We start from the raw sequence: 14025 nt of genomic DNA, 5'->3' as shown, positions 1-14025 counted from the left end.
GCTTTCGCCGGACCGGTTTTAAAGTGATGTTGGAGCCAAACCTACAATATTGTTTTCTATAAGGGGGGGGGGGGGGGGTAGTGGCTCACCTCTCAATCTCCAGCTTGCGGGGCAGCTCCCCAGGCTGACAGCTGAAGGGCAGCTGGACTTTGGCGGTGTAACCCCCCGGGGCAAAGTCTGTCTGCAGCAGGCGCTGAGTGGACGGCCCATGTCTGTCCTTGGCCAACAGGTCCTCAAAGGCCACAGGGGTCTTAAAGGTGGTCACTGGGGAACAGAGAGTAAGCATTTCAGTGGCCTTCACTCAAGGAGGCAAGCCCTGCCCTAAGACACACTAATGACTAAAGTTCAATATGATCTGTACAAGATAAATGTGCTATTTCAGAAAACTGTGAGGTGAAAAATAACTAACAGGATTTGATATCCTTCACTGTTGCGTCACGGAAATTCTAGGTCTAGCTTAAACTGAAGTCAGAGCAAAGATGTTCCACTATGCAACTCATACACTATAGTGCAGATGTCTTACAACTAAATAACAAACAAAGTTGACTCAAAATTCCATGTGTCCAAACCATAATGATATGCTGTTATAAAAATAAAAAACTTTGCTGTTCCTGATAATCCCACAAGATTTTTTGCACAACACTGACAAAAATACCATGGTGTCCCCGTTGAAAAAATGAATTTGTGGTGAAGGCATTGCCATTATGCTGCTCAGGATTCAAAGCAAAGTATTCCAGAGCTAGCAATTAGGATGTATGAGCCCAGAGCCAATGAGCTCTTCTGGGTACTGCAATGCCCTGATTCAAAGACAAAAATCAAGCAGCAGGATGCAGCAGAACAACAGACTTGCCCGTCTCAGAGATACATCTCTACAGTAATATCTTGGCAATCATCCCTACACTACTATATTGGTCCATTGCATACTTCATGAAATAACCAATAAGCACATCCTACAGGCAGCAAAGGTACACCTACACTACACTGTAGTCTCACCTTTGGGAGTGTTGGACTCATATCCCGCCTGGCACAGCAAACTCTGTTGGGTCTCTGGTCCCTGGGTACAGGGCTACAAAAGTAAAGACAACAAACGTTGATAGTCACTTTCAACAACCAAACAAGGGACAATGAAGCGTATGCACTTCACTTCACTTAATGAATTCTCTGTCCCCAGACATTTCACTAATTAAAAGGATGGCAAATGAAAGTCCTTGTGTTAGCATGTTTGCCTCCACATCACTGGCTCCCCCTCTACCAATAAATGACACGTAGAACTGTAAGAGCTTGTTATATCAAAGTAATCCAGAGCAAAAATGAACAAAACTGAAACCCATTACTATTTGAGAGCTGGTAAATTCAAAATAACACACTGGGAACACTTGTCGTCACGAGGACAGGGAGGAAGGGGAAAAGGCTGTGGGAGAAATGAACTGTTAAGGGAAGCATCAGTGGGTTACCAGTTAATGGTGCTATCTGTCATAAATCTTGTGCACCTAACTGTATCTGTATAGTGATATGCATGCAACTGTGTGTTTGTGTTTATGTGTTAAGTGTGCATGAATATGGGCGCATGTGTGCGTGTGTGTGCATGCGTGCAGGGACACGTGTTTACCGGCAGTTGAGAGCTGGCCTCTGTGGAAAGGAGCTCGGAATAGTACCCCTTCTCCTCAATGACAGGGTAAGTCCTGATCGGTGGGAGCTTAGTCCTGTGACTGCACGAGGGGGTCAGCTTGCGCTCAACAGGTTTGCGTGGGGGATGTGGTACAAGCCCACCCCATCCCTGGGAGCGGCTTTTGTGTGGCTGTTTCTGCTCCATCTTCAGGAAAACATCTGCAGCTACCACAACACAGTTCATAATTGGAAAGAAGTGGTGTCATGGATATATGGATCTCTATGCATTTGTGAAGCTGCACAGCAGAGAAAGGTTGACAGCTCAAATGAGTTACAATATTGTGTACTGTATTCAAAGTTGTATTATAAATTATAAATATGACTGTGTAGTCACTCACTAATGTATTAATTTAAATTTATAGATTAACCAGATGAGAATTGTAAACAGCAAACGTATTAAATTAACTCATATGTCAGAGTACATGACCACAATTATGCCCTAAAATGTAATGTTACTTCGCTGCAGGTGATTTTACACTGAACAAGGTGCTGTTTTGTGGTTACCGCAACAGATGCCATGTAATACAAAAAGTTCAACTTTTGTGACAAAGATTACCTAACGTTTTGAAAAGACTATTTTTACCAAAGTTAATTAAAATGACGAAGCTCAAATGGCGATTTATACGTCCTTAAGTTACAACTAATTCGCTATCTGTCCAGCTATCGTTAACTTTATGTGGTTCTGACATTATAAAAAATAACCAACCGAAACAAACTTGGAACGTTCAAATTAACGTATCAATCCGAGCGAATAAAACGAAATAAATAATCTGACATTTGTTTACAAACGCGGCTGCAATATCTACGGAGTTAATGTCCGTTAGTTAACTTATATCTAGCTCACCTGGATGTTATTGTCAGCTAATAAACATTAATTATTGAAGCTAATTTAGCTACCGAGCTTGTCAACTAACGTCAACGTCAGTCGGAACAATTTATCAGCTCACGTTAGAATAAACAAAATAAATAAGTTAGGAGGTGTTTCTACAATGCGCTTCACCTGTTTTATCACACAAAACACGTACCTTCAAACAGTAAATGACATCTCAAGTAGGAACATTAACATTACCCAACTTCTGCCTTCCTACAATCTCTGTTTCCAACTAGAGGGGAGGACGCGGCAACGGTTGTTAGGGTAGTACTATTCTACATGCAGGGGCGCGAAAGGTAGCAAACTCAGTAAGGGGGGACGGTTAGAGATGGATCACTATTAACTTGATTTAGTAAATTTAGAAACAAAAGAAATAATGCATTTTTATTGTTTTTGTTCATTATGTTCTGAAGGTTGATTTGAGAGGTATTTAGCCTACTGGCAGCAGACGGAGCTTGACTCGAGAAAGGTTTAGAAATGGAAACGGACGCTGTACGGCACTAGACACTAACCCTAACTATATGATTTTAAAAAGTGTTTCTACAAGTAAAGATGTGATGTTTTAAATGAAGCCTACACCCAAAAGTTAGATTATGTTACGTAGTAAAATAAACAAAACAAACAAAAACACGCTTCAGTTGATCAGGAAAAACAAACCAATACGTTTGAAAAACATTTTTTAAAACCTAGAAAATAAATAAACGATATTTAACAAGCATATGGTAAAGACAAACGTTAGCTACATTAGTATATCAAGTCTTATAACTCAAAGGCTTTTGACTTACAACTATTGGTTTGGTATTTCTCAAAACCAATAACCAATTTAACTAAGAGAGTAACGGAGTGGCAAGGAAAAGCTGTAGCAAAACACTGCTTAAGAGGAAGAGCAACCTTCCTTTTGCAAATGATCAAAGCTTTGTTGTGGTGAAATTAATGCATTGCTTTATTTTCACCACAAGAGGGAAGTGATTTAGAGAGAGAATTATGGCACGAGGCTATACATTAGTTCTGCGGACAAGATATATTTCGCAGGTGCGAATAATGGAAAGGTTTCGCCATTCAGGCAACCCAGAGACTTCAACTTAGAGCAACATGCAGATCTTGCTTAAATGCTTGTCTCCAAAAGGCTTCCATGAGTTAATACCCCAGTGATCATATAAATGATTATGGCAAATATGATGGTGGTGTTGATCACCAGAAAGCCTGTAGATTTCATGTTCTGTAACCAGTGCTGTGCTGTGACCCGTCCAGGCTCTTTCCTGGCTTCCCACGCGGGTGCGTCACAGGGTGATGTCTCCTGCCTCATTTCCTGTTGGAGATCACAGACATTTCACACACAGCCCCAAAAATCTGCCTGAACCTGGATCCTCTAAGTCTGTTTAATGAGGCACATGAATATTTACAGGTGTTTCCTGCAGGGACAAGGAATAACATACACATGAACAGGTTGGCAATGTGGTTTTGTTGTTAGGGAGCAGGGCTTGATTTATTACCATTATTATTAATGATAGTCATAATGATTTAGTTGGTACACCTACTTATCCAGGTGGCCTAACAGCTAGAATTTATACAGCTGGGTTTTTACTGAAGAAATTCACATTCAAAAATATATTCAAGGGTGCAATGACAGAGCCTCACTTGGGAATCCAGCGTTTGCACCCTAACCTTTTTTAGCCAGAGGGTTGAAGGTTTGATTCCTTAGAACAGCACTATTGCTATTGTTCCAATAAGCAAGATGCTGCAATGTGATGCTTCCTTAAATATTCACCCTTACATTCTGCTGTGTATTTTAAAGCAATTTTATAGGGGTATGAACGGAGCAAATAAATACTGAGATGAAAATAACCAAACTACAGGGTACCCTGGCTCCACTGGCCAGAAGCTCTGTCGTATCATTAGTTTCACTTCCCAGCTGTATGCCAATCATATCTCACTCAACCAGATGTACATTCCTCAGGTGACAAACATTCACAAATCACCTCTAATTTCCAGAAGTTGCATGAGTTAATTTCCCCACTTGCTTCCGAGTTTCCAAACCAATCGCTGATAAAATCAAAGAAATCTTGAATTTGAATGAGAAAGCATTTTTTGGTTAACTAGCCTTTGCGGATACATTATATCAGATTATATCTTTGCCAGTGGTCACCAGGCTTGTTATTAAGCATAACAGAGGATTGGTAAGTGAGGTTAAATCACTGTCAATTTGCGACAAAGTAAGGAAAGTGACATTTATATACATTCATAAACCCCTAACCCAGAACTTCCCTCAAGACAATGACTGATAACCAAAACAATAGGGCAAACAACACTTTGATCATAATGTATATACTGACATGTCTCTTTTGATGGTTGTTCATGATATCATTACCTGTACTACTGCTGTTGTGGAGCTGCTCCCTTTGATCTCTGGGCCAGTAGGAAATGTCCTGGTGAGTGAATTTCATTTTATTCTGCACTTCTTGTGTTTTGCGATTGGCAGTTGTATTGAATTTTGTGTTTGCAGTATATGAATAATGTATATGTATACATCCCTCGCTCACACACTCACTCAGTCTTGTTCTCTATCTCACTGTCTGAGATACATTTTTCTCAAGAGTTAACTGAGCTCTTATCTTCAGATGACACCAAGATGCACTGTGTAGCATCGGCTCAACAATAAAAATGAATACCAGGACCACTAGGTGCTTTATGAAGAAGGTGCATGTACAATGAAAAAAGTAGTAGACCAAAGATGAATCCCTGTGGGACCCCCTAGCAATGTCAACAGGACAACAGAAGGACAACTGAAAAATAAGTGCTGCTGTAGGTACTACAGTTAGTCATTGAAAAGACAGGTAGACAAGTGCTGAACAACAGTCCTTGAGAAAGAAAGTGCCATTGGAAAATGAATAAACTAAAAACAGTGCGCTACCAAGGAAAAAGGCCAAGGCACTCTGTCTCCATGTTAAAAATTGGCTTTTCATCAATTTTTTCACTTAGAGACAGAGTGCCTTTTTTTCCTTGGTACCGGATTTTTAAAAGTACATTCACTTTCCAGAGCCAGTTTCCTTCTAAAGGATGATTTTTCAATGGAAAAAAAGTTATTGTTATGTCATAAGGTATGCTGGTGGTTATTAAATCAGGTCCCACTGCTAGGCGATGTGAGGTCATTGATGCAGACTGTGACATATACTTGAAATAAATTACTGTATAGTTCACATAGACATTCAGAGCAGTAAAACCTGAACACTTGTTAAAGTGGACATGTTGTTGTTTTAGAAATAAAATTCAAATTAAAAAAGAAGTGGGTCACACAAAACATATCCCCACATTAAGTGTGATGGGCTCAGAGTTTGAGAGCCAGTGAAGTAAAGTCACTGAGGTAAGGGAGCAAGCTTTTGTGGAGATTAAACATGTCAGCAGTGTATGAAGTCTCTGATGGTGAGGGCTAACATTGCAGCACAGTGCATTGCAGGTATGTGGCTTCAACTGCACTGATCCTTGACCTTGCTGAACAGATGCACATTTAGGTACTCCTACTATGCAGCCTTGATTAAAACCCCTGCCTCGTTGATCCATCCACTTCTTCAATCGCATGAACAAAGTGGCTGGCGTAAGGCCAGGCATGAAAACAGAAGGTAGAGCTAATATACCCACCCCTCCCACACCTTTCTCACCCTGTTTTCATCCATTCCTCTGCCTATTCCATATCTCTCTCTCTCTCTCTCCCGCTCTCTCTCTCACACACACACACACACGCACACACACACAGCGTTTTACTGTTGGGAGATCACACATGTCTGAGTGAAACTTAACATTTACAGTGATGAGAACAGCATGTGTGTTTCTATGTTTAGCTGCTCCTGACACCCAGATGTTCCCTCATGCAAACGAGCTGTGCTGTTTTGGTAAAGGAGTTCTGTGAAGCTATGGACTCTCCCATCCCCTGAGTGTTCTTCCCAGGAATGGCCATATGCAGAGATAGCCAATCATACTGCAAACACAACCATTCAGTGAAACACAGTGAGACAACTAAACACAGACACTAATTTGCAACACATTTAATAAAGGCAAGAAAAGTCCAAATTTTCATGCATAATAAAATAGAAGAATCCAAACAGAATCCAGACAGCACAATAATTTTAGCCAGTGGTTTAAAGGTGGCAATTGTGAGGACCCAGGGTTTGAATATCCTAGGTCGAAACCAATCATTTGTTCATTTATGACAGTTCCATATTCCATAGACTGTTGAAACCATATCACTTCTGTAACTACTGTTGCTACAGTAGAATGATTTTATGGGAGCACATGTGCGCGACCTAGGGCACAATTTGGGTGCTTGCTTTGATCCAAAGTGTGTCTTGTTGTTGGATCTACAGGTGGAGCTCCTGTCTGGGTTCATGTGTCATGTTGTTTTTTAAATAATTGGGTCTGTTCAGGGATTTTTTATGAGAAATGTAATACAAGCCTCTCAGAGAATTTCAGTGTATGAGACTGTATAATACTGACTAGAAAAGATGGAAGCTTCTTTTAAGGCACACCTCAAAAATCCATGTGAGCGAAATCATAAATGAAGTGTAACTTGACAGATGTGAACAATGAAGGCTTTATATTTCAAGTCATTGAGAAACATTTTGAAATAGCTCTCCAGTACTGTAACTATTAGCCCATTCATTTTATTCTGTCACTATTTTAAAGTATGTACCAGTGAGGGTGTAAAACTCAAAATGGAGGTACGATGGTATAATGCCATGTTTTTAAACCTTGCAGATGTAGCAGATGTCATCTCTATGCAGCTGCCTGATGTTTTAGCACTGAAACATAATTAGACTCTTAATATGCTCCTGCATTTAGCACAGTGACAGGCCAGAAGGACCCCACAGAGAACAGCCAGAGACCCTGAAGTTTTCACACTGAACACACTGAGATGGCAATCACATACTCTCATACTGAACACGGGGCTGTATATTTTTACATCAAGTGAACAAGTGACAAAAGTTGACCTGTGAGAGGTGGCAGTGCGGCCGTGGAGGTTGTGGTTCATTTCAAAATACTCAGTCGCAAGCATTCCCCTGAAAACAATAGAGGGAGTAATGGCCTCGGCCTGTGAGAATTGCGCTTAATAGTGAAGAACTGTCTACAAGCTTTCTGCAAAATGAAGGTATGATTTTTCAGTGGGCAGGCATGATGCATGGATAGACATATGCTTATCAAGCAGACTCTGAGAATATTCACACTGGCTAGCACCAATACTCACACACAAGCTATAGAAACATCAATATCTCTCCTGTCTTAAAAAATGCTGTAAAAAATGACTACTGCTGCCACTCTGAGAAGCCACCCTGTCATACGTATGACTATAAAATAATAAATAATAAATAATAATAAAAGTGCATTGGGGTTTTGGTTTACCTACACACTGCCAAGGAGACTAATGTCATCCTGTCGCACTGGTACACAGTAGCTACCAGTTTTTATGAGAGAAGACTCCTGAGTTGTGAGAAGCCATCTCTATGAGCTATTACTTTCTAACGAGGGCAGGGAGTCCATTTTGATTGAAACTCCCAACTCCTGGGATATTGAAGTGGCTGTTTTGGGTCAAGGCAAGTCACAGGCGAACACTAAGCATGCTCGTTAAAAGCTGGGTTTTAAAGGAGGAGTGGCGACTGGAAAGGGAAAGGTATGTGGCGGGATGAAGCAATAGCCCGCTAACGCAGCTTTGTCTGGTTCCTCCTCTTCGCTTCCCTCGTTTCTCCCTGTGAATTTTAACAGGGGAGCAAACTGCATGTAAAGCTGAAGATCTAAAAACCGCGTGATCGTAAAGAAGAAATATGCTCTGCCAACAGCGAGCAGGCGCTGGATCTGTAAGAAGCTCCCTCTGCTCTCCCAGACCCCCGTCACAGACCCAATGCTGTACTGGGGCACTGCTGGGGAACTGCTAGTTAGGGATACCAACAGGGGGCATGGCTAATTCAGGGCCCACCAAAACAAGGGGGCAATAATGCAAGGGCACATCAATATAGGGAATATTGGGGGACATCTTTAAGGTCAGAAATCTAATGAAGGGAACACTTTGTTGCAAAACATATACTTACTACTGGTAAGCGGCTAAAGTAGAGGCGCCTGTGGCTAAAGTATCAAGTACTATAATCATATATACTGGAAATGAAATATAGAAATTCATCAAATGTGTTTGTGCACAGAAATTTGCCACTATGACAAAATTGCACCATGTATTCAAATATATTATCCATACCTGTTATTCACTGATGTTCTTGCAATGTGATATTACCTATACAGAGATATATGTGAAATTATTTTCAGCGCACTAAACACTTACTAAAGTGTTCATGTAGCCATTTTAGAAATTTAAAAAGGGGATGAGTCACACAAAATCTTTTTAAGCAAAATTAAGTGCTGCAAGCTTAGAGTTTGAGAACCACTGAAGTCACAGATACTGTATATCTATAACTATCATTTTCAAAAGTTGTTGCTGTGACACTACCCATACAAATTCCAACAAAGAAAAAGCAGTGATCAAAACATTTTTGCACAAATGTTATTAGACAACAAGTATTTTCATTTTCATTATAAATATACTCAATATACTGTACTTACAGGTCAAAAATAATTGTTAAATAAACAGTGCAATACAATGTAAAATGAATTAGCACTGAAATTACTTGTAAAGTTAAAACTTCATAACTGTCGCACAAAATAGAAAAATGCAGGTCTACTCTTAGACAAAATCCATAGACTGCATCTATGCGTGATTTGAAATTTGTCTGATTGACATGTGTATGAAGGAGGGGTAATGGTCTCGGTTGGACATTATCTGGGTGTTCAGTTACATAGGCATGCTCCTCTACTGCCAATCACCCCAGAAATCTTCAATAAAAACGTGCTTTCATCCATTTTCAAAATTCCAGCCATTTTTCAACAAAGCTAAGAATTTTTAAATTAAGAAGATGTGAAACCATACGTAAAGGTTTTAAACCTTAAAGATGGGCCCCTCCTCTTGCTCTGGCTTTCACACACAACCACACACAGAGACTCATGCAAACACAAGTATGCCAACGTGCACACACACACACACACACGCACACGTGCAGCACATTACTACCCTGGCAGCCAGCCCAGGGTCTCATGGCAGCTTTCCTCTGTCATTTTGCTTCATCTGGCCTCCACCAGCCATTTGCCTGACAGTTTAATCTGTGTCATTCATCCACTCAGATCAAAGGAATTCACTTCAGTTATCCCTATTACACACAAATACATGCACACACACGCGCACATGCACACAAACACACACACGTTCTCTACTTTACAAATGAACAAGCAATTACATATGCAAGCGTCTGCATACATGCATAGACACATTCATGAAATGTTCTACACTCACACACAGGTGCATCCACACACCAACCTTTCAGCCTAACTGGAAAAAAAAAACAAAGTCCGTAGCTATGTGGCCAGTGGGGCTGGGGCATTAGAGTAACTGACACATTGTTGTTGACTGTTGTGCTTTGGCCGCCTGTTTGGAGTTTCTTAGCTTCCCTGAGTCACATTCCCCTCACCTGAGCTACTGATCCCCTCGTTTCTCTTATATTATGTTATCTTTCACTTTTCATAATATTTTTGAAAAACGAACTCAGATCTAATTGATGAAACAAGGACAATAAAACAGACACAGGACCAACAGGCAGGACATGGTAGGTGCAGTCCCAATTCCTGCAAAGTGGCATGGAAGTGGTTGGGAACAAGGGCAATATGTTGGTTGTCTTGGCAAGCCCAGCCAGGTAGGACCAAAAAGTAAAAGGGTTGTGCAGGGATTTCTAATCTGTGAGGCCCCTGTGGCCTTATGCTCCTTCACCACCTTCTACCTGACAGGCTGAGAAACTATTTCCCATTTATGGCCATTAGGATCTGCTCTGTACTGTAAACCATAATATCCACCCTGGTGACAGTAGCTGTGTGAAAGCAGCTCTGTGTTGCGAACTGTCATCAAATTCCCGTCTGAGGCAGGAATTCCCTTCACTATCACCAAGAATTAGCCGTCCCAAGGTGCCCCCCACCCACGCCTGCTGTCAGCATGATATGGCACAAATCCCCCAGCTTGTGTAACCTGAGCCAGTGCCCCCTTTGATCTACACTCTTGACCTTTGACATGTCCACTTACAGCTACACAGACAGATGCTAAATTAGCTCAGATGATCTACAGGAACCGTATTGCTTGTCAACGTGGTAGCTGCACCCTGGCATGCTGAACTGTGTGGAGAACCTTCCTAACCAGCCACATGCCAGGCCTACCTTATTCAGCCTGCCTTACTTACATCAGGTGACAACCGTACAACTTAAACTGCATATTTATTTAGCACATGTAACTGTTAGATATTTTTAATTAAACGTGACTGATGATTAAATATTTTCCAAATCAATGCCCCCCACTTTATTATATGAGCTATAAAAAAAAGCTATAATCAAAATCAATAGTGTGATTGGGGACCGAGGGCCAAAAATCATGGATTTATCTGGTGCCTATCCAGTGGATGGCGCCCTTTGCGACCGCCCTTGTCGCATATGCCTAGACCTGGTCCTGCTAGACATGCTCACAGATCTGACGCACGTATGCAGAGGTTTCATAGTCACTGCCGTTTTATAAGTGCAATGCATTAATTAGAGATGCACTTCAGCGGAGACAAATGTTCGAATTTGCCTAGATTGTATTCACAATATTCATCCTGGTCCAGTCAGATAAGCTTAATGAGAGCTTATTTCGTGCTAACAACCTGGTAACCCAAGATAAGAAAATAAGTACGAAGTTTCACATAACAAATGTCAGATGGAGGACAGCACCTTCATTGCAGTCTGCAGTTTACATTTAAGCATACACTGATGGAAAGAGTCCTCCCTTCTCTACAAGCCTATTCACCAAAGGTTAACAATACTGCCACGGTAACCAAGACTAAACAGACAGATTTCACTTTGCATGGATTACAACCATAATTTTGGCAATGAGAGCACACCTCAATATACCATTTCACCCCCCTCTGCTGCATACTGTATTAGGTTATCTCTGGGTTTAGGCCAGCGGCCATTTCGGGCCTGAAATGGAAGAGGCAGTGGTGCAGGTAGCTTCTGATCACCATCAGCCAACCTGCTTTGTGCCTTTTTCAAGGGCATCTATTGAAAAAATCTCTTTTTTCTTGTTTGCTTTTCTTTGAAGACTTTCCTTAATCATGTTTGCCTCAGTTCAGCCCAAGTGAACATTCCCTTATTTTTAATTGTAAAACCTCTTTACTAGCTGCAAGCTGGCACAAATATAGAGTTTGTTGAGTACACTGCTTTTGTAATGGTTTATTGTTTTCTCTACTGCTGTGAAATCTGTAGAGCTCTCATCTCTGTGAACTTTAGAAAGCCTAAATAAATTACTGGGGAAATTTCAAATTGTTATAAAATTCACAACAACCATAAAGATCTGTGGAATAATTTCAATTTCATAAAAAATGGTGTAATATTACATTTCCTCTCAATTACTATTATGTAGTAATGTAATATAAGGATAGAAAAAACTACATCCACTCATCTGTACCTTTTTCTCTTCAGTAGTATTATATTACAAAATACTGCACACACAATGCTAACGTGCTGAATGCAAATAAAAAAGGAAGCAGAAAAATCCTTGCATTGTACTGTCCGATCTCTCTCTTTCTGTCTCTCTCTCTCTCTCTCTCTCTCTCTCTCTCTCAGGGAAGATTCTAAAATCAAGAGAGAATACAAAGGGCTATTCTCTATTTTAATACTGAAAAATTGTAAATGAGTTCATAAAACGCTGGAATCACAACACTCACACTGAAAGTGAAAATACACAGCCAATCCTCATAAATCAACTAAACAATATACATAAATGTTGCATAAATATGTTGCAGCTGTTAAAAGAAACCTCAGAGGAACACTAATGTTTCAAAATTAAGTTAAATCTTGAAACCAATTTACTTTTGTTTGCCTGGGGTGTGGCCAGATTTCAGAAGGGGTGTGTGACTGTGGAGAGAGGAACTGAGAGAGGACAGAGGAATATGGGGAAAGGAGACAGATAACTGACAGGTCAAAAGGAGAGAAAGATGCAAGTAGAGAGAGTGAGGAAGAAAAGAAAGACAAGATAGAAAGGAATGCAGGGGAATGGACAACAGAGAGGGGTGCGTGTGTGTGTGTGTGTGTGTGTGTGTGCGTGTGCGTGTGTGGATATGCATGCGTGTGTGTGTGTATCAGCATTCTTGCAGTCTCTTGGAATGAAAGATTGGGGGTGCAGACAGGTGAGTTACAGCCTATAGTGAACCACAGACTCAGTCAGAGAGGCAGAAGACAGACACCAACATAGGGTCAGAACTTAAGGCAGCTCTTCAACTCAACAAGGGTAGGTCATGAATGAACCCCCAACCACCACCCCACATTCCCATTACACAAATATAACCATCACAGGGGAAACATGGCTGAAAAAGCAGAAGGAAGCTTAGGGATTCCAGTGCTGATGTGACTGACATCTCCTTATCCACCATACTCTCTCTGTGTGCGTGCTGTTTGAAGTATATCGTGAGAAATGAAGGCCAGTTCCTCCCTTGAGGTCTGCAAACCATACAAAGCCAACAAAAAGCAATGGAGCTCTGACACGCAACTGTGGTGTGAGGGAGTGTGGATGGAGGGAGGCGAGGCAGGAGCCAGGAGCTACAATAGGCTGGCAAGCAACGTTTACACTCATTGAGCTGAAAGGAGGAGGCCTGGGTTAAGTGAGCAGAGGTCCCAAAGCTCAATTTATCAGGGTGCATGGGAAATGGCTGTGGTGGGGTGGAGGGGGAAGCAAGAAAGTTGGGAAGGTAAGGTGTGCGGAAGGTAAGGGGGGGCGGGGGGGTGAAAGCAAGAAAGTTGGGAACGCAAGGTGTTCAGAAATGTACTCTTTGTATTGCAGTAAGAAAAAAATGCCTGGCTGCATAGGGGAGAATTCTGGACAGTATGCCTGTGTTTTGGATTTCTTCCCCAGTCTACTCCTTACTGTAGGCACCTGTGCAGTTTTAGATCTATGTGTGTGTTCCTAAGTACATCACTGAAAACAGGATATATCTATATTATGCACTTTGCCTTGCTGAGTCGAAAACTAAACACATGCGTTTTCTTGTACAGGGGTTGATTTAATCCAATTTCTTGGCAGTCATTACATAGACTGGGGGGGAAAATAACATTGCAATCTGTTTCCTTTCCTGTCCATTAAGGTGCTCGAGTTAATGTGTGAGACAGCTATAAAGGCTGGTATGCAATGTGGGCCTGTTTTGTATTAGCAATGTTGATGAGCTCCTGGAAATATCTTTGGGAATAGCCTCAAACGCCACTCCTGCGCACTTGATGGAAATTTAACACAGTACGTCATTCCCCTCTAGAGGAGTAGGATGGGTCCCGTTCCAGTCACTCTTGCGATCGTTCTCCGTAGATTGCGGTGCGTGGTTTAAACACTGACT

The 14025-nt window shown here is 41.3% G+C and overlaps 1 protein-coding gene across 3 annotated transcripts in view; it reads right to left on the bottom strand.

The window, feature by feature from the left end:
- The window catches only part of dnah1 (dynein, axonemal, heavy chain 1), a 41537-nt gene extending 38755 nt beyond the window's left edge, over window positions 1-2782 (bottom strand). For 2 of the 3 annotated variants that reach the window (XM_064305438.1, XM_064305440.1), the window contains exons 1-4: window positions 2694-2782; window positions 1610-1833; window positions 994-1066; window positions 90-264 (exon numbers count right to left, since the gene is read on the bottom strand). In XM_064305438.1, coding sequence (XP_064161508.1) covers window positions 90-264; window positions 994-1066; window positions 1610-1813 — 452 coding nt within the window. In that variant the 5' untranslated portion in view covers window positions 1814-1833; window positions 2694-2782. The remainder of the gene's footprint in view (window positions 1-89; window positions 265-993; window positions 1067-1609; window positions 1834-2693) is intronic. The other variant, XM_064305439.1, reaches the window with a different exon arrangement.
- Window positions 2783-14025: the final 11243 nt, after the last annotated feature.

Source organism: Anguilla rostrata, chromosome 13 (genome assembly GCF_018555375.3).
Source record: "Anguilla rostrata isolate EN2019 chromosome 13, ASM1855537v3, whole genome shotgun sequence".
Taxonomy (NCBI): Eukaryota; Metazoa; Chordata; class Actinopteri; order Anguilliformes; family Anguillidae; genus Anguilla; species Anguilla rostrata.
Note: the sequence above shows the minus strand (reverse complement) of the source record. Positions and strands in the feature narration are given on the sequence as shown.